Below are 22,110 nucleotides of genomic sequence, written 5' to 3'. Positions count from 1 at the left end.
AAACTCAAAACCTGTGAGAGTTTATTATTTTTTTGTTTCAGTTTAAAATAATTAATTTTTTATTTTAATATTATATGTAAATTTACTATAAAATTTAAATATAGCTATGAATGCTAATTTTTTAAAGTATATATAGCAACAAATAGTAAATATAATTATATTATTGTATCGCATAATTCTTTCAAAAGAAATTATATTTATATTGGTCCTAGCTATTATCTGGAAAAAAAAATTTAAAAGAAATTTATTTCATGATCGTGTTGACTAAATAGCACGAGTTTCTGCCTAACTTATATGTTTTGACAATAAAAAATTTTAACATCATAGAAAACATCAGTTTTTATATATTATTTCAAATGAAAAATGTGACCGTTCAAATAAAAAAAATATTTTAGATTGTGTGCTACAACCCAAGAATTATTACGAAATTGTCCCCTTTATTTTACCACTTTCTTTTTGCGTCCTTTATAAATTGGCTGAGAACTCTCTTTTTTTCAACATTTGATCATCAAATTCTTTTAGTTATCTTTCACTTTTGTGTCTACTTGTGATTGAAAATTATTTTTTAAAAGTATAAACTTTATGTTGGTCCTCAAAGAATCGAATGGAAAAGTAATATATTTATTGGTAAAGAAATTCAATATCATCTAACTGGCCTTTGTTATCACTTTTCTTCATATTTCTTTAAATGTATTTACATTAGCTTTCCATTTAATTTGCAAAGTAGCTTTTTCCTTTATACCTATGTCTACTTCAATCTATAGTTCTAAGACAATTATGTTATTAGTATTGATTGACGACTTTGCATCCACATGTTCAACCAAAGAAGTTTTAAAAGAACCCAAAGTACCTAACAATGGCAATAGAATTAATAAAATCAAGCACCTATTAGTTTAAATCTCTTCATAAGTCCTGGTAAGTAAAATTAACATGCTACACTCCTTTCTATTTGTCATTACCAAAAACTTTTTGAAAATCTTTGAAATATATTTTCATACATGGTTGAATTGAAAATTGTTTAATCTTTGAGTTTTTACTTGTATATAAAATGATCATCTCTTTAAAACTATTCCCTTAGATTACAGTAATTAAAATATCACTGTTCAAATTGAACAAAAATAATTTATCACAGTAAGAACAATAAAAATAATTGCCAGTACAAATATGGATGCAAGAACCTAGTGATAATTTTTCCTCAATGAAGATCGACTCCTCTTCGAATTATATGCTCTTTTCTTGATTTTTCGCTCTTTAAATTTCAAGCAAATTGAGATATTAGAGAAGGATGATATTTTTTAGAAATAATTTTTTTTTAAAGTTTTGATCATCCTAAATATCAATTATCCATATCACACACCTTTAAACAAAATGAGATATTAGAGAATAAATGTAATTTCTAAAAGAGCCTTTGGTTTATCCTTTTTTTAAAAGTGTTGATCATCCTAAATTTCAGTTAATCCTAAATGGCTAAATCCTAAACGTTAAAAGAAGAAGATATTAGGGGGAAAATCTAATTTATATTTTACTTGTACTTTCTCTAATTTTACTTAAAATTTTTAGATTATCGGAGTTAACAAGTTTACTCTAATATCAAATAGAACAATTTTTACATTTTCTATGTAAGTTTAGTTGGCTACGTTTTTGCTTATGCAAACTTTACTACTTTTTCTAGTCCCTATTCCATAATGTATTTTTTACAATTAAACTAACTCTTCCTAGCTATATGTATCAAAGAGGTTAAACTAACTAAATAGGAAATGAAATATTAAGGCGGCAATAAGTTATGTGTAAAATAAAGAATTCAAATGGGGCCCAGTGTTGTAGTATGTGTTTACGTGTGACAAGATGGATGTTTCGGGGCCCACGTTTAAGAGAAGATGTACTCCACTATATCTCTTCAGCCCACTTTTATGTGGTTTTTCTGTCCAAGCAAGGGAGAGTACAAATATAATGCAATAATGTACAACAGTACTAAAGCAGATAAATCATGAAATACCAAGAATGCCTCATGACAGGCAAGCATGTTGACGGGGTCCTGCCTGCTATTCCCTCTTATAAGAAGTAGGAAACACTTCGTACCAGTTTAACTGAGCATGGTGAACATAAAGTAGACCTGTCAAATGGTCCGGGTCGACCCACGAATCGGCCCGCATAATCCATTAAAATTGATCTTTTAACTGGTCCATGACTTACGAAATCCTAACCGGACCAACTCATTAATTTAAGGGGTCTAGGCCAGGCTATAATATTTTGACCCACTGAACCGAACCAGACCTCGAATCGGTAGCTGACCCACAGGTCAACCGGCCCGGACCAGCTGACATATATATATATTTAGATAAGTGATAAAAATTTGAATCCAAAAATTGAAGAAAAAATATAGTACCAGCCACTATGAGGCGTCTTGTCGAAATAGTCGAATTTCACATGTATTAGACTATTAGTTATAGAAATAGTCGAATTCCATATGTTTCTCAAGTTTTAATGTTAATAAAGTATGATTTTTCTTTCATTTTTATTCTAATTGACTTCAATGACATGTAGTAATTTCAAGTTCGTATATACGTATAAAGTTTAAATTTTTTATCACTTATTAGTTTTTAACTTTTTTTTAATTAAATTGGATTCAGCCCATTAGGGTCCGAGTTAAGAAATTACGGGTTACGGGTCCGAGTCGGATCAATATGATTTGATTGGTGGGTCTAATCCGGACCGACTCCAATAGAAAGTGAATCGGAGTGGCCCGATTAAGGACCCATGAGCCAAGAGTCAAAGGGTTCAAGTTCGGGTTTGGGTCGGGTCAACCCATTTAACAGGTCTAACATAAAGGAGTAAAGAGATTTTATGAAGAATAAGAGCTATGAAATTTAAGTAAAGACTTACGATGCATCCATTCAAATGTGTAAAACCGAGACCATCAACTCTAGCTGCTTCAGAATAGCCAGCTCCCAAGTCGGCACAGCTAGCTTGGAGAAAGAGGGTTCAATTGAATCCCCTATGTGCTGAAAAGTTATTCTATGCAAATAGGGTTAAAATTAATTTTTTGGGTTATATATAAGTTGTTGAATCCTTTTGACACAATGAACATTTCTAGTAAAGTAACAAAAGGGGGTTCGAAAATTGCTTTAAATTATTGATTCATATTCTATGTGTTTGAATTTCTTTGTGTTAAACACCTGTTTGACCATAAATTTTTGATTTTTTTTTTTTTTTGAAAACACTCAGTTTTTGAACAAATTTTGATTTTTTTTTCAAGTTCCCAAAATCTGGTTTAGGACCGTTTTTTGGTGAATTGTTTTCCACTCACAAAATTTCAAGTTTTTTTCTAAATAAAATAATGTCGAAACACAATTTCAACTTTCAAAAATTATTTTTCAACACAATTTTAATTTTTGTTTTCAAGTTTCAACCAAATTTATATCCAAGCCCCAGCTAAATCTTGGTTCCACTGCCCAAGTCTTCTGCATTATAGCCTCGTTTTCATAAAACTCATGCTTAACCTAGCCTATTACCTTGAAGTCTAGCAACTTCCTCTCTCATTTTAAAATAACTATTACTCCTAGTATTAACTAGAGAGTGAAACAATTCTTTTCATTTTTCATTACATTTTTAGTATCGTCATGACAAATATATTCCTATAAGTTTCTTTATCATTTTTCATACATTTTAAATATCTTTTAAGACTAATATGTTCCTATGGTACACCTAAAAAATTCAATGTGTCAATTTATCTTTGAAAAATTGTCGAATTGGTAAATGAATACTTAGTTTATACAAGTTCAACAACTTCTAGCTAGTTACATTTATTTAACAATCAATTATTCTTTCAAACTAATTTTTAATTGTTATTTCATTTTTCATTAATTACCCCCCCCCCCCCCCAAAAAAAAATGAAGCCGCACTAATAATATGAGTATACTAGTACAATTAAAAAACTAGCATCAATAATGGTATTTCTACCGGAAAATAATCAGAAGGCAAAATTTAATGGGCCCAACGGAAGGGCTGATTAGACCCAACTGAATGAGGAAAATTTACCGTAATGTACATGCGGCCAACAGGTATATACGTTTTATGTCTTTAGGGTATACAATTCACAAGCAGTATACAATAACGTACAAGTCAACAATAACAACAAACCCAATGGAATCCCACAAGTGGGGTCTGGGAAGGGTAATATCTACGCAGACCTTACCCCTACCATGCGGAGGTAGAGAGGCTGATTCCGAAATACACTCAGCATGTTTTGCAACGTGATTCTACTGTTTTTATTGTTGTGCAACGTGCAAAACTATGTTGTGCCATTTTCTAAGGGGAGAATTATGTAAATGGGTAGGGGTGTATAATTTTGGAAATCTTACAAAAATGTTCCAAATAAGTTCCAACTTATCAACCTCTAGTCATCAATCAATCTCCTTTCATATTTTTAAGCGTGATCAGCAACATTAAATGCAAGACGGAAAGAAAATTTCATGGATGAGGTAACAAACAAGGTGATGAAATACAAAAAAAATATATATATATATATATACAAGATTCCAAAAATCTTGGCAAAAAAGGACCTTTTTCAATGGGTATGGTTGAAATTCATTGAAAACATATAGATGAGTCATTATACAAATTTTGAGAAAGATTGGAGGTGATTTGAACTGATTTGGTATCAAAATTCGTAGTTAAAATCGAGTTCAAAAAATTCATCTGCGATACATGTATAAGACACACAAGTATACATGGATATACATGTGATACACTTTTTAATACAAATATGATACTTATTATGTGATACACATATCATGTTTTTCATGTTCATCTCTTATTTCGAATTTTCAATTCAAACTATACCTATTTAACGGGCAGGGTTGACCCGGTTTCGGAGCGGCCCAAACCGGTATTAAACCGGACCGGCTCGGGCCGGTGGTAGGGGCCGGGTAGGGCTGGGTTTGGGGGGTAAGGGGTTGGGACGTTTATATTTTTCTTACCGGTTAACCAGACCGGTCAAACCCGGTCAAGAAAAATCACTGTTGAACCGGTTAACCGGACTGAACTGGACCGGTTCAATGGCTATTTTTTGATTTTATTTTTATTTTTTTAAATTTATTTGACCGTTGCCCAACAAATATTTTTCAAGAATAGCCCTTTTTGGGCAATTTTTTTAAAAAAATAACACTTTAGTAATTACTAATTTAGCCCTTTAAAAAACTATAAATACGCCCCCCTCTTCTTCATTTCTTCACTCATCTCTCATTTATCAAACTCAAATTCCCAATTGTCATTCTCTCATTCTTCACCTAAATTGCAATAAACTATTTGACTCTCATTTTTTTTGGAATTTAATTTATCGTATTATTTAAATTTTGAACCTTGAACTTTGAACAATTGACGTTTCTTCGTGGTAATATTGGAGTTGCGAAAATCATCAAGTGTTCAACTGTTGCATCAAATAGTACATTTAGTCAAGCAAGACAACAACTAAGAGACATCCGTCATTCATTGGGAAGCAATATTTTGGAAGTTTTAGTATGTTTCAGAGATTGGATTAGATCGGAACGAAGAAATCAGGGACGTGAAGATGTTGATGAACCAGAAGACGAGGAACTTGGAGATATATTAACACACGGTCACCGATCTGAATTTAACACTCCAGAAAATGGTCAAGAAGTTTATATTGATTATGAAGAACTTACTAAGACAATGCAAAACCTTTGAAGTTATGAATTTATATTTAATAATTAAACTTTAAATTTACTCCTTTTTCGTTAATTTAGTTGTTGCTAAATGTAAAATTTAATTTGCAAGTTTGAAATAAAAAAAGAAATTGCAAATTATAAGTTATTTTTTCATCTTCATTGTATTATATTATCTTAAATTCTTAATGAAATATTCAAGTATAAGGATTTTAAAGCCTTTGCATCCTTTATTCAAACACTCTTTTTATAAGATTATTTTTTTGTTTTATATTTTTACTTTATCTTAATATAAATTATGGTAGTTATACAAAATACAAAAAAAAAAAACCGGCCCAGACCTGCCCCTTTGGCCCGTAACCGTTCTGGTTCATTAAATCACTGGATGGGCCCAAACCCGGTAAAACCGATTGGGAAAAACCAGTACCAGCCCGGATTGGTGACCGACCGGTCACATTTTTCTTCAACCCGGACCAGACCGGCCCGACCCTCTATCACCTTTAATTCAAACCACTTCAAAACTCTGTCAAATCATCCCAAAACTGAGATTCAAACTCCTTAAGATGTACCCAATCTATTCTAATAACACCCACTTAAAAGAAAGCAAAAATTTGACCTTTTTTTTTTGCTACAATAGCTAATTGACTAATATTAGTAATATTTTATAAATTGGGTAATTTTTGTAATAAGCTACTTATAAATGGACATAGCTGGTAGCTTCCCTATAATTTTCTTCCTCCGCGTGGCTAATCATGTAAAAGTCCATAATAATCACAGAGCAAAACTTGATGGGCCAAATTCAGAGGCCCAAACCCAACAATAAATCCATCTTATCCATAACCCGAAAACCCGGTCAAAAACTGGATCCACTTCACTGTCCTCTATAAGAGCTTGCCAAAGGCCTGTGACCCACCCTTAGGGTTGGTTCGATAGACTTTTTCTACACACTACTACAAACTTATAAGTGATCTAGGAGAAAAAAGATGGCAATGAAATCTGTCGTTTCACGCCCTGGACTCCGTCGTTTAATGGAAACCAGCAGCGTAGCTCAGCGATCATCCATTTCAGGCCTTCGCTATTTCAGTGACGGCAAAGGTCGTGTCCTCGGCGAAGAAGAACGTGCTCAAGAGACCATTTATATTCAGGTACTCATATTTTCCCTGTTTTCTTTTTCATTTTTCGTAATATATGTGCTTTTTATTGTCATTTACTATTTGATGGATTGTGCTAGAAAAATAGAGAGAAATGGATATAGATGATTTATATAGTTGACCCAAAAATAGGCGGATCTAATCATTCATAGACAGAATTGAATACTTTCAGCTCGAACCTGATATTTATGTGTATGCGCGAGCATATGTATGTGTATACTCATGAGAGTGTAAAACAATTACTATAGATTATAGACATACATACATATATCATATATGTATATTATTTGTGTGTAAGATAAGTACTCCGTACTATAACTAATAGATTGTACTAGTTCGAAATGCATGAACTCTAAGTTTTGAATTGCATTGACCAGTGCTATTAAAAGCCACCGATTCTGAAGCGATGAAATGCAAAGCAACAGGTTATTGCTTCATAGGTAAAGCCATCCTCTTCAGGGAAATCTGCTCTTTAAACAATGACAGGGAATTTATCCTATCAAAAAGCAGTCGGCTCTTTGAATCTCAACTTTGAGAAGTTTGATTAATATCAACATTATTGAATTGGATGCTAAGATTAGTTGTTTTAATCGTATATTGATTCTTATAGTACTAAATTCATATATGTTTAGTAGTTACTTATTTTTACTTTTCTATAATTATAAGCTTTACTTCAATGAAGCAAGTGCTTCACTTCTTGATTTTTGCTTCAAACCCCTAAGACCTTGTCGTTTTTTAGCTTTTCGCTTTTAAAGACATTGGTATTGTTTCCAAATAGTTGGGCTTGGAGAGAATTTGATTGATTTGTTCTCTTTTGAAATATGATGTAAGTTCGTGCTAGGTTATTCATGTTTTTTTTGTGTGAATAGAAAATGGAAAGGGAGAGGTTGGAGAAGGCAAAGCAGAAGGCAGAGCGAGAGAAAGCTGAGAAAGAGAAGGCTGATAAGGTTTGGATCCTTCTTTATTCTTTTCTCTTGTTTATATTACAGTGATACATATACTCGGTATGCCGTTCTACTATGTTGTTTCTTATATGTCTTGTTTTTTGCTACTATCTTAGATTTTAGCTACAGCTGGAATTGTTTTTTTAATGTAAATGGAAAATTGCATATTTTAGTTCTCATAGGGCGAGAATTTCCTTAGGATGCTTGAAATTTATTTCCCTCATTTTGTGACCAAGCAAAAAGAAGATTACCCTCTCCATTTGGTATATATCAGTTTGGGTGTCTCTGTTTGGCTGTGCTTAAATATTGAATGTTTTTCCTTTATCAAAATATTATACATTAAATGGGTAAATAGTTATTCTGGTAAGCCATCCAATTTTTACTCCATTAGACTTCCTCCCACCAGCTTGTAAATAATATGTCACCCTTTTTATCAAAGCTGCCACTACTCTGCAACCATTTACTCCAATCCACCTTCCACTACAATTATAAGTAAAGCTTTCACTCAAAACAAGAGCCTCTAGAAAATGCGTTTTCTTCTTTTTAGTAAAACATTGCACAATTGAGGAAGAAAACTGCAAGTAACAGTGGAAAAGAGAGCCATTTTAGGTTCTTACATTACTGTACTAATCTTTCTTAAACTCTCACTGGTAAAGTTTTGAACTAGGTGTAGCATGGATGGGAATTGCAATATGGGTGAGTCTGACATATATATTTTGAATGCCTGCAAATCTCAAACGTGTTGTTATCTGATTGCTTACAAGTCCCCCATCCTTACCCATTCTACACAACAAAAAGATATGAAACTGAATTGTTGGATATTAGCTTCGGGAATGTGGTATTTTAGGAAAGAATATAGTGAAGGGGAGAAGGGAATTATCAGAGGGTTTGGGGGCTTAAAACTGCTCAGTTTCATAATCCTTTTCATTTGTTTCATATGTAAAGCCTTTTCATAAACGAAGCTATTTTTACTGTTCTCACCACTCACACTGCCATCCTTGATTGCACATTTATTTCTTCAATCTCATTTTTAGTTAGAGAAAACAAAAATAATTGAATTTTGTGAGATACATGTGCGGAATTGATGGTTTGTCTAGCTACAAATATATGCATGGGTCTTCTATTAAATTGTTAGTCTATGTGTGTATGTGATTGTACTGGAGCCTTTTCCTAACCCCCTTAGTTTTTATTTTCTTTTAGCAGAAGGCTGAAGAAGAGGGTCACAAGAGCTGAAGTCTAGGTTCGCCTGAACTGACTTGTCAAAACTCTTGCTTTCAAGTACCTTTGACAAATAAACGGATAACGACTCTGTGTTGCTCTTGATAATGCTCGTGCTTGTACAAAGTATTTCGGTAGTTTGTTGTTATCCTCCATGCTTGTCATCCTTGAAGTTTTCTCTGTGGCTGTAAAACACGCGTTGTTCAAGAATCAATATCATCTTGATTTTGACCAGTTTGGTTATGTTGCATCGCATTTTGAGTCTTTTAGCACATGGTGAGTTATGTGTAAACTCGCTGCTCATGAAATCATGTGAATTGATAGCGAGGCGTGCCTATTAATAGTGATTCCAATGTGCATAATGATGTCCTTACTGGGTCTGCCTAGGGAGAATCAGGATTAGTTGGGACAATGATTCCCAGACAAACTATAGGATGCAAGAAGAAAAGGTAAACTATGATGTGGTTATTGCTCTTAATGTTTGTCTCTAAATAATACTCCCTTTGTCAAACAAAATAAAGATACTCATCCGTAATCTCAAAGGCGAAATATAATTACGCTAACCCTTGAAAATAATCAAGTGATAATTATCCGAGTCCAAAAGCATCTAGGTCCTTCAGTAGAATTCAGAATAATCATCATTAGAAAGAAATAACAACTTGCAATTCAGTGCATGTTACCGTATCATTCGTAAGTTTCGATTCTTAAAAGTTATGATTCCAAGATAGAGAAGCTAGTATTGCAGAAACTTGTCTAGCCTTGCTAAAATGTATTTAAAAGATTTGATCATATAATGTAAAGAGCATACAATCTTACTGGTGCTATTATCCCGTTTATGTTGCCTTAAGAAATGCAGGCACAAAAGGTTGACTATTTCAGAATTTCAACAAAGTTTCTGTCAAATATTATCTTGGCAACAAGAAAGAGAGAATATTGAATGTTCCTGATATTACTCATATTTTATGTACAGCTCTAACCATTTTCCAGGTTCATTTACCCGCTCTGTAGCCTAGAGGCGGAAAAATAGCACAAAAACAAAACACCAAACTACCATAAAGATACAGACTAGTAACACAAGACAGCAAGAACCATGGTATAAATTCGTCATCACAATTAAGGCAACCCAAAAAAAATAATTTGAACGCCATTCTGTTCTTCAACCATTTGCGATTCATTTCATTAACTGTTCTCCCCGTGAGTACACCCATTCTGCTCACATCAGAAAAAAAGAAACCATTCTTAAGCTCCTGGACTAACTAAAATCAAATGTCAATCAACTAGAGAAAATTAAACTTTACAAGTTCGAAATTTTGATTGCAGGTGACCCTTCTATTTACAAGTATGAGTGTTCTGTTTCCTACATTTTACCTCTACATGGTAAAGTTGCCTCTTTGAGTTTGAAAGCTGCTTTGAGGAGGCACTGGGTTGGTATCCACTGCAGTTGTAATATCATGGATGCTGGACCTTTTTCGTTCTTTCTTCATTGCCTGCTGTCTAATGAAGTATTTTTGAGCATGACTTGCCACTTGTGTTGGCGTCCTTGTTACCACTACGTTTCTTGAAATGCTTCTCCAGTCACCCTTCCCGTATTTCTCCAGCCCAATAAGGAATAACCTATGCAAGAATATTAGGATTTTTGGTCACATAACAGTCATAGAACAGCAATGCTAATACAATTAGATATAACACCACTAATATTTCAATTCTATCTATAAATACTCTAGAGATACGCGCTAATCGGCCATCCAATTGCAAGGGCAAGAATCTATCAAAAACATTTCTAAGTTCATAGTTGCAAGCACCAAATTCACCATACCACAAGCACAATCAAACAGCCCTTCTGAATTTATTGAAAGATCTAAATAGTGAACAATGAAAACTGCGTCTATCAAAATAGTCATTTTACTCTCACGAAGATTAGGAGGCCAACTGTCTCAATCTGAAAAAATAGTCCCACACCTTCCTCCCAGATTGAAAATCCCCATTTTGCTGAATGAACTGTGGCGGATGTAGAGCACAAGTACTGGGTTCAGACACGGAATATAAATATATATGTGAAAAGTCACTAGAATTTTAACAAAGCGTGAACCCATAAAATTAAAATCCTTGATGAGCCTCTGCGCATGAATGATATGTTTTCAATGTAGTTACAGACAAGAAAACCATTGCATATATGCTGGATCACAGAAACAACAACAACAACAACAACAACAACCCAGTATAATCCCACTAGTGGGGTCTGGGGAGGGTAGTTTGTAAGCAGACCTTACCCTTACCCTGGGGGTAGAGAGGCTGTTTCCGATAGACCCTCGGCTCCCTCCCTCCAAGAACTCCCTACCTTGCTCTTGGGGTGACTCGAACTCACAACCTCTTGGTTGGAAGTGGAGGGTGCTCACCACACGAAAAGAAACTTCTAAATTATCTCAGTTTACCGGTACAGAGAAAAAAATAATAATTTATGAATAAGACTACTCTTAGGATGTGTGGGGTATGAAGAAAAATGTTTTCCAACTTTCCATGTTTGCTTGGTTTATATATTTTGAAAAGTAATTTCCTCGTGAACTCATTGGAGGAAAATGACTTCCCTATCAAAAGGAGAAAAAATATTTTTAAAAACTCTTTCTCAAACTTCCGCACCCTCACCCTCACTCCCACTCTCACCCCCACCCTACCCATTACCCCTCTCCCGCCCAGCCCAGCCCAGCCCTGCCCCACCCCTCCTAACATCGCCATCGATACTCTGATCCCTAGACCCCGACCGACCATCCTCCCCGCCCCTACCTATTTCGTCTCATATAGTATTTGCCTATACTTTTCTCACGAAAACATTTTCCTTCATACCAAACACACCCTTAGGCAGATACTTTTCTCTGCCTTTTAACTAAGATCAAGTGTAGATGATTACTCTTAAGGCAGCAAAGTGAACCAGAAATTACATTTTTCCTTTTTTTTTTTTTTCTGAGTAAAATAAAATCCCTTTTCTTTTCCACTGATCAAAGCAGAAAGCATAACTTTTAAGTGATCTGATGGTGTAAAAAAACTCTACAAACCGTCAATGTGTAAAACTTAAACTGGTACTGTTATTATATATCACCCACAATTTCAGAAATGATAAAGAACCACCTGAATATGTGATAAACAAAACCCAAAATACCAAATTCAATATGTACACCAAATTTCAGCCTTTAATTAAAAGATAGAAAAAAATCACGAAGATTTTTTAATAGCACTCCCATATTATCCAACAATTAAAACAAGAAAAATTCACGAGAAGATATTTAAACCAAAAATGCACATAAGGGGGAATGTAAAAAATACCGGTGTTCTTCTTCGGTCCAAGGGGTACCCTTCTTCCTCTCAATTTCAATGTTCTTCTTGTTTGATTCAACCGGATCATCCGTATAGGCCGGGAGTTCGATCCGACCCGAATCAATTTCCAATAGATCGTGAACGAGGTCATCGTAATGAGCGATTATATCCTCGGTTGTTTTTCCGGGTACATGATCGGCGATTAATTGCCACCGATCGGCGATGTTTTCGGGGTACAAAACCAGGGCGTGTTCGAATAGCTTGTCCTCGTCCCTCGTCCATTTCGACATTGAATTGAATTATTCGGCGCCGTTTGAATCGCGCACTCGGGATTTAAAGAAGGTTTTTGGTAATTGAAGGAATGACCTATTACATTACAGAGAGAAGGAGAGTTGAGGAAAATGTGGTTTTCTTTAAACCGGTCATTGGGTTTTCTCGATTTTATTGATTTTTTCGGGTCTTTTAAAATAAAATCTTTAAATATTTCTTTAATCCTAGTAAGATACAATTTATAAGGTATTTCTAAAAAAAAAAGAGATGAGTCATGAAATTATACTAAAATATAGTATTGTATACGGTCGGAATCGAGCTCACGACATGGCAGGTTAGGCTCGGAACATGATAACCAAAGACTGAAGATCGACCCCGAGTCCCACCGAGCTAGAACCCAGGGTCACAACGCCTGTCTTCGAGAACATTAAGTACGTAATCTCGGAGTCGACCTTAGCCCCAATCGAGCTCGAAGAAATATTGTTAGCATAACCAATAGAAGACCGAAATATCCGTGACCGGTCGGATATTATGGCGGTAATCTCGGCACGAATCAATAAGTAACCATCAATCAACGAATCAAGAGATCTTTTACCTTTTATAGAATTGTACCTAAAGTATGAATCTTCTACTATATAAAGGGGGTCTGATGATTCATTGGGCACATTGTAACACGTATCCCAAAGCAATACATTATTACTCTATTTAAGTTCTTACTACTCTATTTGAAGCTCTCATTTCTTCTGTCTTGATATTGATCGAGATACTTGGGTTGAGGGTGATTAATTCCTCAGGACTAATACTGTTCGGTTTGCATTTACTTTTCCATTACTTATTTCAATTGCAATCTAATTTGTCGTTTTGTATCAAGTTAAATCACGTGTCCTTAAAGCCACTTACAAATTCAATTGTTATCCGATTTTGAGGGTAAAAAGTTTGGCGCCCATCGTGGGGCTAAGGATAATAGTGGTTATTTGGTACAAATCTCCATAACACACACTACTTTACACTTGTTCTTTAAAGTGTCTTTAATTTCAGGTTAGAGCACAAAATGCCAAACTCTCAATCAGCAGCACCCCTACATGTGGACAACGAGTTAGGCCATCAAGGTGAAAATAACAACATAGCGCCCTGTCACTACCCAAAATCCTAACATGTCGTGATAACGCCTATCTCGATACTAGGCAAGCCCATAATCTCGATAAACCACAATTTCTCTTAAGTTTGAAAATACAATAATTTAATACAATACAAAATCCCACAAATACTGACACAAACACTCCCCAAAACCTGGTGTCACTGAGTACATGTGCATCTAATATGAATACAGTTTGGAAAATACGGTCTATAATAGTCTGAGACCAAATACAGTAAACAAGGAGATAGAGAAGGAGAGACAAGGCTTGCGGAACACGACAACTACCTCAAAATCTTCTAAAAATCTACTGCATGAAATGATCAACACCCGCTATGTCCGGAAATATCTGGATCTGCATACGAAGTGCAGGGTGTAGTATGAGTACAACCAACTCAGCAAGTAACAATAATAACTAAGGAACTGAAGATAATGACGAGCTACACAATTATAGTTCACTTTCAGTAATTCCAGCAAAGAATAGACATACTTTCAAATCCAGCAGTTTAAGTCAAATAAATTTTATACAGTTCAAGTTCATGTAATTCGGATATAAAATCTTTCAGAGATTTCACAACAATGACAGATAGCATCCAAGTGCAACAACAAAGGCAAAGCAAGTACAGCCTCTCAGGCAACAATCACTCAACTCATCACAACAGCTCAATCACTCGGCTCTCAGCCCTCAGCACTCACACTCAATGGGTACCCGCGCTCACTAGGGGTGTATAGACTCCAGAGGGGCTCCTACAGCCCAAGTACTATAATCTGCACGGACAACTCACGTGTTGCACGGACAACTCACGTGCTATAGTAGAATATATGGATCCGCACGGCCAACTCACATGCTGCACGGCCAACTCACGTGCTACACGACCAACTCACGTGCTATAGTATAATATAAGGATCCGCACGGACAACTCACATGCTATAATAATATATCTCACAATCAGGCCCTCGGCCTGGCTCAGTCATAAATCTCTTCAGTCTCTCGGGCTCTCAGAAGTCATGAAAATCAGCCCAAACAACAATGATATGATGCATCAATAATAAACAATAGAGACTGAGATAAAATAATCAAGTAAACTGTGACTGAGTACAAACAATAATTAAATAAATAGTTCAACATGTACACGACCTTTGTGGGTCCCAACAGTACCAACATATAGCCTAAACATGGTTTCTAGTCAAATTTTTACAACACATAGAGAACACATAACTAACAACAAGTTATTCAACTTTATAGTCACACGGGACAAATCAAGTCACAATCCCCTCGGTGCACGCCCACACGCCCGTCACCTAGTATGTGCGTCACCTCCAAAGTTATCACATGATACCAAATTTCGGGGTTTCATACCCTCAGGGCAAGATTTAAAACTGTTACTTACCTCAGACCGTGAAATTCTTATTCTGCTAAGCCCTTGCCTTGTGAATTGGCCTCCAAACGACTCAAATCTAGTCACAAATAATTCGTTTCAGTCAATAAAATTTATTGGAATTAATTCCATAAGAAAATACAATTTTTCCATAAAAATCCGAATTTTAGCTCAAAAATTGCCCGTGGGGCCCACGTCTCGGAACCCAAAAAAAGTTACAAAATTCGAAAGCCAATTCAACCACGAGTCTACCCATACCAATTTTACCAAAATGCGACCTCAACTAAACCCTCAAATCTACAAATCTTATTTCCAAATTTCTAAGTTCCAATCTCTGATTTACACCTCAAAATCATGTAATCCAGTCAGATTATTCCATGATAGTTCAATATTATGGAGTAGAAATGATCATAAGGGACTTACCTCAAGTTTTTCTCGAAAATATATCAAAAATCGCCTCTCCTCAAGCTCCAATTTGTCAAAAATGACGAATGGGAGGAAGTCCCTGCTTTATAATTCTGTCGAGACAGCCTCGATCTTGACCTTCGATCGAGGTCCTCGATCCTAGGTCTCGATCCTGGCCCTCGATCATGGCCCTCAACCCTGGCCCTCGATCATGTCTTTGACCCTGCCTTCGATCGTGGCCCTCGACCCTGGGCTCGATCATGGCTTGATTTTGGGCTCGAATCTGAGCTCGAATCTGGCAGAAGAAATTTCCAGTAGAAGGAAATTGCAGTAGCTGTTGTAGTTCAATTTTTGATCCGTTAACCATCAGAAACTCACCCGAGACCCTCGGGACCTCAACCAAATATACCAACTAGTCCTAAAATAGCATACGAACTTAGCCGAATCTTCAAATCACATCCAATAACGCTAAAACCACGAATCATACCCCAATTCAAGCCTAATGAATTTTGAAATTTCAAGTTTTCACAAACGACGTCGGAACCCATCAAATCATGTCCGATTAATCTCAAATTTTGCACACAAGTCATAAATGACATAACAGAGGTATTTCAATTTTAAGAATCAGATTCCGACCCCGACATCAAAAAGTCAACCCCCGGTCAAACTTCCCAAAAATTCAACTTTCAACATTTCGCCTAATTCCACTACGGACCTTCAAATAATTTTCCAGACACGCTCCTAAGTCCAAAATCATCATACAAAGCTATTGGAATTATCACAATTCGAATTCGAGTTCGTTTACACATAGGTCCATATCCGGTCAACTTTTCTAACTTAAATTTTCAACTATGAGACTAAGTGTCTCATTTCACCCCGAATTCCTTCCGGACCCGAACCAACTAACCCGATAAGTCATAAATCAATTGTAAGGCATATATTGAGCTGTAAATGGGGGAACGAGGTTATAATATTCAAAATGACCGGCCGGGTCGTTACAATGTCCCCCTCTTAAACAAACGTTCGTCCTCGAACTAGTTTAGAATAATACATGGAGTCTCAAATAAGTGTGGATATTTTCTCCACATCTCCTGCTCAACCTCCCAAGTAGTTTCTTCGACTGGCTGGCCTCTCCACTGCACCTTCACTGTTGCTATGCTCTTTGACCTCAGTTTTCTAACCTGCCGGTCTAAAATAGCCACTGGCTCCACATCGTAAGTCAAATTACCGCCTAGCTGTACCGTACTGAAATACAGAATATGAGACGGATCCCCGACATACTTTCGGAGCATGGATACATGGAACACTGGATGAACACCTGATAAACTTGGTGGCAAAGCAAGTTCATAAGCCACATCTCCAATTTTCTTAAGTATCTCAAAAGGCCCAATATACCGAGGGCTCAGCTTGCCTTTCTTTCCGAACCTCAACACACCCTTCATGGGTGAAATCTTGAGCAGAACCTTCTCCCCAACCATGTAAGTAACATCGTGGACCTTCCTGTCAGCATAACTCTTCTGCCTAGACTGCGTCGTGCGAAGCCGTTCCTGAATCACTTTGATCTTCTCTAAAGCATCCTGAACCAAATAAGTACCCAATATTCTAATCTCACCCGGCTCGAGCTAACCCACTGGAGACCGACACCGCCTCCAATATAAAGCTTCATACGGAGCTATCTGAATACTCGACTGGTAGTTGTTATTGTAAGCAAACTCCGCGAGTGGCAGGAATTGATCCCAAGAACCCCCAAAATCAATGACACAAGCACATAGCATATCCTCTAATATCTGAATAGTGCGCTAGGACTGTCCGTCTGTCTGAGGGTGAAATGTTGTACTCAACTGAACCTGTGTGGCCAATTCTCGCTGCACGACTCTCCAAAACTGTGATGTAAACTGCGTGCCCCGATCTGAAAAAATGGACACTGGCACACTATGTAGGCGAACAATCTCGTGAATATAAATGTGATGACCCAAAAGGTCATCTTATGTTTTAGAACTCAAATCTGCGCTCTTAAGCCATAAAAAATTTCATTTTTACCCTTCTCGATTTGCGCACGCAGTCCGGGCAGGTTTCCGGAAGGCTTTTATGTTGAAAACTAATAAAAATAAGAATTTTTTCCTTAAATGTTGATTTTAGTTGACTTCGATCAATATTTTTGGTAAACAGGCCCGGATCCATGCTTTGACGGTCTCGGTAGGTCCGTATCGAATTATGGGACCTAGGCGTATGCCCGGAATTGAGTTCGGAGGTCTCTAGCTTGAGTTATGAATTTTTGATGAAAATTAAAAGTTTGGAAATTATTTGTTTTTAAGAATTGATTGATATTTGGCATTGTTAGTATTGGGTCCGTATTTTGGTTCCGGGGCCCGGTACAGGTTCATTATGATATTTAAGACTTGTCTGTGAAATTTGGTGAGAAACAGAGTTGATTTGACGTGATTCGGACGTCCAGTTGAGAAGATATGAGTTTTAAAGTGTTCTTGAGAATTTCATTTGATTTGGTACTAAATTCGTAGTTTTAGGTATTATTTTGGCGATTTGATCGAGCAAGCAAGTCCGTATGATGTTTTTAGACTTGTGGGCATGTTCGGTTTGGAGCCCCGAGGGCTCGGATGAGTTTCGGATAGGCTACAGAGTGAGATTTAGCTTGGAAAGCACTGCTGGTGCATCTGATATTATTGTAGGCCTCTTATCTCGCATTTGCGAGATCAGGCATCACAATTGCGACCTCTAAGAGGTTCGCATTTGCGAGCTTCTCATCGCAAATGCGAAGAGAAGCCGGGCCAATAGTTTTCGCAATTGCGAGTTTTCTTTCGCAATTGCGAAGGGAGTCGGGGAAGGGCAGTGATCGCAAATGCGGCAAATGCGATCATTTAGTCGCATTTGCGAAAATGGGCTGGGACTGGGATTCTCGCATTTGCGAGATTTTCATCGCATTTGCGATAGTTCAATGTTTGCAATTGCGAACAAACGGTTTACATTTGCGAAGGCAGTAGAGATGCGAGGAGTTCACATTTGCGATACATTTCTCGCATTTGCGGGCTTCACAATTGCGAAGCCCAAGTTGCAAATGCGACATCTACAGCTGATCAAAATGACTTTTGGACGGGAATTTTCATTCATTTTCCAAATTTTCAAGACTTAAAACACAAGAGGCGATTTTTCAAAGACCATTTCTTCCCCAAATCATAGGTAAGTGATTCTAAACTGGTTTCTTTCAATCTTTCACTACATTTTACAAGATTTCAACCTAAAATCTAAGGTTTTCATGGTAGAATTAGGGGTTTTGGGTAGAAACTAGGGATTTCGAAATTTGGGGATTTAGACCTCGAGTTGAGGTCGGATTCCAAAATCAACTGTATATCCGGGCTCGAGGGAGAATTGGTATACAGATTTTGGTCCGAACCTCGAGTTTGGACCAAGCGGGTCCGGGGTCGATTTTTGACTTTTCTTGGGAAAACTTAGGAAAACTATAATTTTGCATTAAAGTTGATTCCTTTAGCAATAATTGATGATATTAAACTAATTATGATTAGATACGAGTGGGTTGGAGGTGAATTCTAAAGGGAAAGCGATACTTGAGTAGTGAGCGGCTTGCGAAATTGAGGTAAGTATTGTGTCTAACTTTGGCTTGAGGGAATAGGTATTGTGTGAGTATTTGCTACGTGTTTTGTTGTTGAATACAATGTATAGTTGAGGTGACGAGCATCTATACGTTGTGGTCGAGTCATAGCATGTGAAATTCCATTCTTGCAAATTTATAGTCTTAAATCTTGTTATCCATGCTTATTGTTGTTGTTGAAATGTTGGGAGACTTGTATCCGATTCCACCAAGGTCTATAAAATTGTGAATATTGATTCGAGGTTGAGATGTTAAATTGTGAAAATAATCATTGATGAAATATTGATTTCTTTGTGAAACTTCTCTCTATCCGTTGTTATTGATTCTGTGAATTGTGAGGAAGAGTGTATAGCACGAAGGGTGATTCCGTGCATGATTTATTTATATTGTGAGGAAGAGTGTAAAGCCCGAAGGGTGATGCCGTGCATGATTTATATTTATTGTGAGGAAGAGTGTAAAGCACGAAGGGTGATGTCGTGCATGATTTATTTATATTGTGAGGAAGAGTGTAAAGCACGAAGGGTGATGTTGTGCATGATTTATTTATATTGTGAGGAAGAGAGTAAAAGCACGAAGGGTGATGCCGTGCAGTTTTCTTTGCTGTCTTAATTGCTCAATTCGTTTAAGGATTTCCGGTTTAATTATGTCTTTTCATTATTCTCACTCTTTATGTTGTATTCCCCCACTGTATGTTCCCCTCCCATTATTTCTGCGTTATTTCTTTATTTACTGTTGTTGCCACTAGCATGAATATGTTGTTCAGGTTATATGTGGGTGTCTTGTCCTAGCCTCGTCACTACTTCGCCGAGGTTAGGCTCGACACTTACTAGTACATGGGGTCGGTTGTACTGATGTTGCACTCTTCACTTTCTGTGCAGATTTTGATATCGGCTCAGGTTGATCAAGATTTGCTATTGGTCCGCTGTCCGGAGACTCAAGGTAGATTACCTTGAAGTCCCCGTCTATCTTTTATGTCCTACTGTTTTCTTTCATTCAGACAGTTGTATTTCTTTCTGGCTATTACTTGTAGTAAATTTTAGAATGCTCGTGAATTGTGACTCCAGATCTGGGTGGTAGTAGTTAATACAGTTTTATGATATTTTGCACTTATTATATTTCATCTTAGTTAATTATTGTTAATTACTGAATGGAAATAAGGAATTGGTTAATGATGCTCTAACATTGGCTTACCTAGCAAGTGAAATATTAGGCGCCATCACGGTCCCGTCATTGAGAAATTTTGGGTCGTGATAGTTGGTATCAGAGCACTAGGTTACATAGGTCTCACGAGTCACGAGCAAGCTTAGTAGAGTCTGAAGGATCGGTACAGAGACGTCTGTATTTATATTTCAGAGGCTATGGAGTTTAGGAACAATTTCACTTCTATTCTACTCTGTCGTGCGATTTCATTCTATCGTTGACGATTGAACTTTTCTATTCTTGTCTTCTCGCAAATGGCGAGAACACGCACTGTGTTTACAACCGGGCATGAGCCAGAGCCCCAGTGACAGCTATGACTAGGGGAAAAGGCCGAGGCCGAAGTCGCGCTAGAGGCCGAGGTAGAAGTAGAGGTAGAGCTCAGTCTAGAGCTCGAGAAGCCGCACCTGTTGTAGAACCTTAGGTGGATCTTTAGGAGGAGGTTCTAGTTCAGAATGTACCAGTTGGACCAGTTCAGGTCCCGAAAGGGTTCATTGCTACTCCAGTACTTCAGGACGCTTTGGTCCGTTTGGTGGGCCTTATGGAGAGTGTGGCCCAGACTGGCGTATTTCCCATGGCACCAGCAGTCTCTTAGGCTGGAGGAGGAGCCCAGACTCCTACCACTCCCACTCCGGAGCAGATAGCTCCCCAGTATCAGGCTTCAGTAGCTCAGCCAGTCGGATTAGTTCAGCTGGTTATTGCGGCACAAGTCGGAGATGGGCCAGCTATGTCTTTTGAGGCTTTATAGAGATTGGACAGGATTACCAAGCTCTTTCCTGTTCACTTTAGTGGTGCTCCTTCAGAGGACCCACAGGATTTTCTTGAACGCTGCCACGAAGTGCTGCGGAACATGGGTATAGTTGAGACCAATGGGGTTGATTTTGCTGCATTTCAGATGACGGGTTCCGCCAAGAGGTGGTGGAGAGATTATACATTGACCAGACCAGTTGGATCGCCTGCACTTACATGGGACCTGTTCTCTCAGCTCTTCATAGAGAAGTTTCTTCCTATCACATTGAGAGAGGAGCGTCGCCGTCAGTTTGAGCGTCTTCAGCAGGAAAGTATGACTGTTACTAAGTATGAGACCCGTTTTGTGGATTTGGCTCGTCATGCTCTCCTTTTACTACCTACGGAGGGAGAGAGAGTGAGGAGGTTTATTGAGGGACTCACTCACCCTATCAGACTTCAGATGGCCAATGAGACCGGAAGTGAGATTTCTTTTCAAACGGCTGCTAATGTCGCGAGGAGGATCGAGATGGTTCTTGCACAGGAGGGAGGGCAGAGGTCTGATATGAGGCCTCGTCAGTTCGGTGATTTTAGTGGTGCCTCGTTTGGAGGCAGGGGTACTTATGACAGGGGTCAGGTACCTAAAGGTGGAGGTCAGACTGTTAGAGGTGGAGGACAAGCTGGCAGAAGGCGTCCTAGAGGTGGAGACCCGTATGTTGTTATATTTATTTTATGGTATGGCGGAGGTCGTTACATAAGATGGTGCCGTTATGGGTACGACCTCGATTTAAAATAAAGGAATAATTTCTTTAACTTGATTCGGTTCTGAGTATCAAGACGAGTCCTCCTATTGTGCTCCACTTATGAGTGAGCTTCGTAATTCTATAATCTACTTATATGTTTACTCCTATTGGGAGATTCTATGGAGATAACTACGCCTATTATTCCATGTTGGTCACTAATAAGAGCTGTGAGGCCAAATGTAGCTTTTTTTTTTTACTCATTTCGGTAAGTTTTAATGTAATTTACGGATAATTAATTACAAATTATGAATTATATGCTCTACC

The 22,110-nt window shown here is 37.3% G+C and overlaps 2 protein-coding genes across 3 annotated transcripts; one reads left to right on the top strand and one right to left on the bottom strand.

Annotated features, from left to right (window-relative positions):
• The first annotated feature begins 6,589 nt into the window (after positions 1-6,589).
• LOC107769057 (uncharacterized) lies at positions 6,590-9,231 on the top strand. Of its 2 annotated transcripts, none has more exons than XM_016588231.2 (3): positions 6,590-6,829; positions 7,705-7,782; positions 8,980-9,231. In XM_016588231.2, the coding sequence occupies exons 1-3, from the start codon at positions 6,668-6,670 to the stop codon at positions 9,010-9,012; spliced, it is 273 nt and encodes a 90-aa protein (XP_016443717.1). In that variant the 5' UTR covers positions 6,590-6,667; the 3' UTR covers positions 9,013-9,231. The 2 variants fall into 2 exon arrangements, with proteins under 2 accessions (XP_016443717.1, XP_016443718.1); XM_016588232.2 differs by having other exon boundaries at positions 6,591-6,829; positions 8,983-9,231.
• A 699-nt stretch (positions 9,232-9,930) lies between these two features.
• Positions 9,931-12,731, bottom strand: LOC107769058 (transcription factor DIVARICATA). The gene is made up of 3 exons (XM_016588233.2): positions 12,316-12,731; positions 10,366-10,611; positions 9,931-10,206 (listed from the first exon to the last, which is right to left on the bottom strand). The coding sequence occupies exons 1-2, from the start codon at positions 12,594-12,596 to the stop codon at positions 10,368-10,370; spliced, it is 525 nt and encodes a 174-aa protein (XP_016443719.1). The 5' UTR covers positions 12,597-12,731; the 3' UTR covers positions 9,931-10,206; positions 10,366-10,367.
• Between the last annotated feature and the right edge of the window lie 9,379 nt (positions 12,732-22,110).

This window comes from Nicotiana tabacum, chromosome 13, assembly GCF_000715075.1.
Source record: "Nicotiana tabacum cultivar K326 chromosome 13, ASM71507v2, whole genome shotgun sequence".
In the NCBI taxonomy this organism is placed as follows: domain Eukaryota; kingdom Viridiplantae; phylum Streptophyta; class Magnoliopsida; order Solanales; family Solanaceae; genus Nicotiana; species Nicotiana tabacum.
This window is presented reverse-complemented; position numbering and strand designations above follow the sequence as displayed.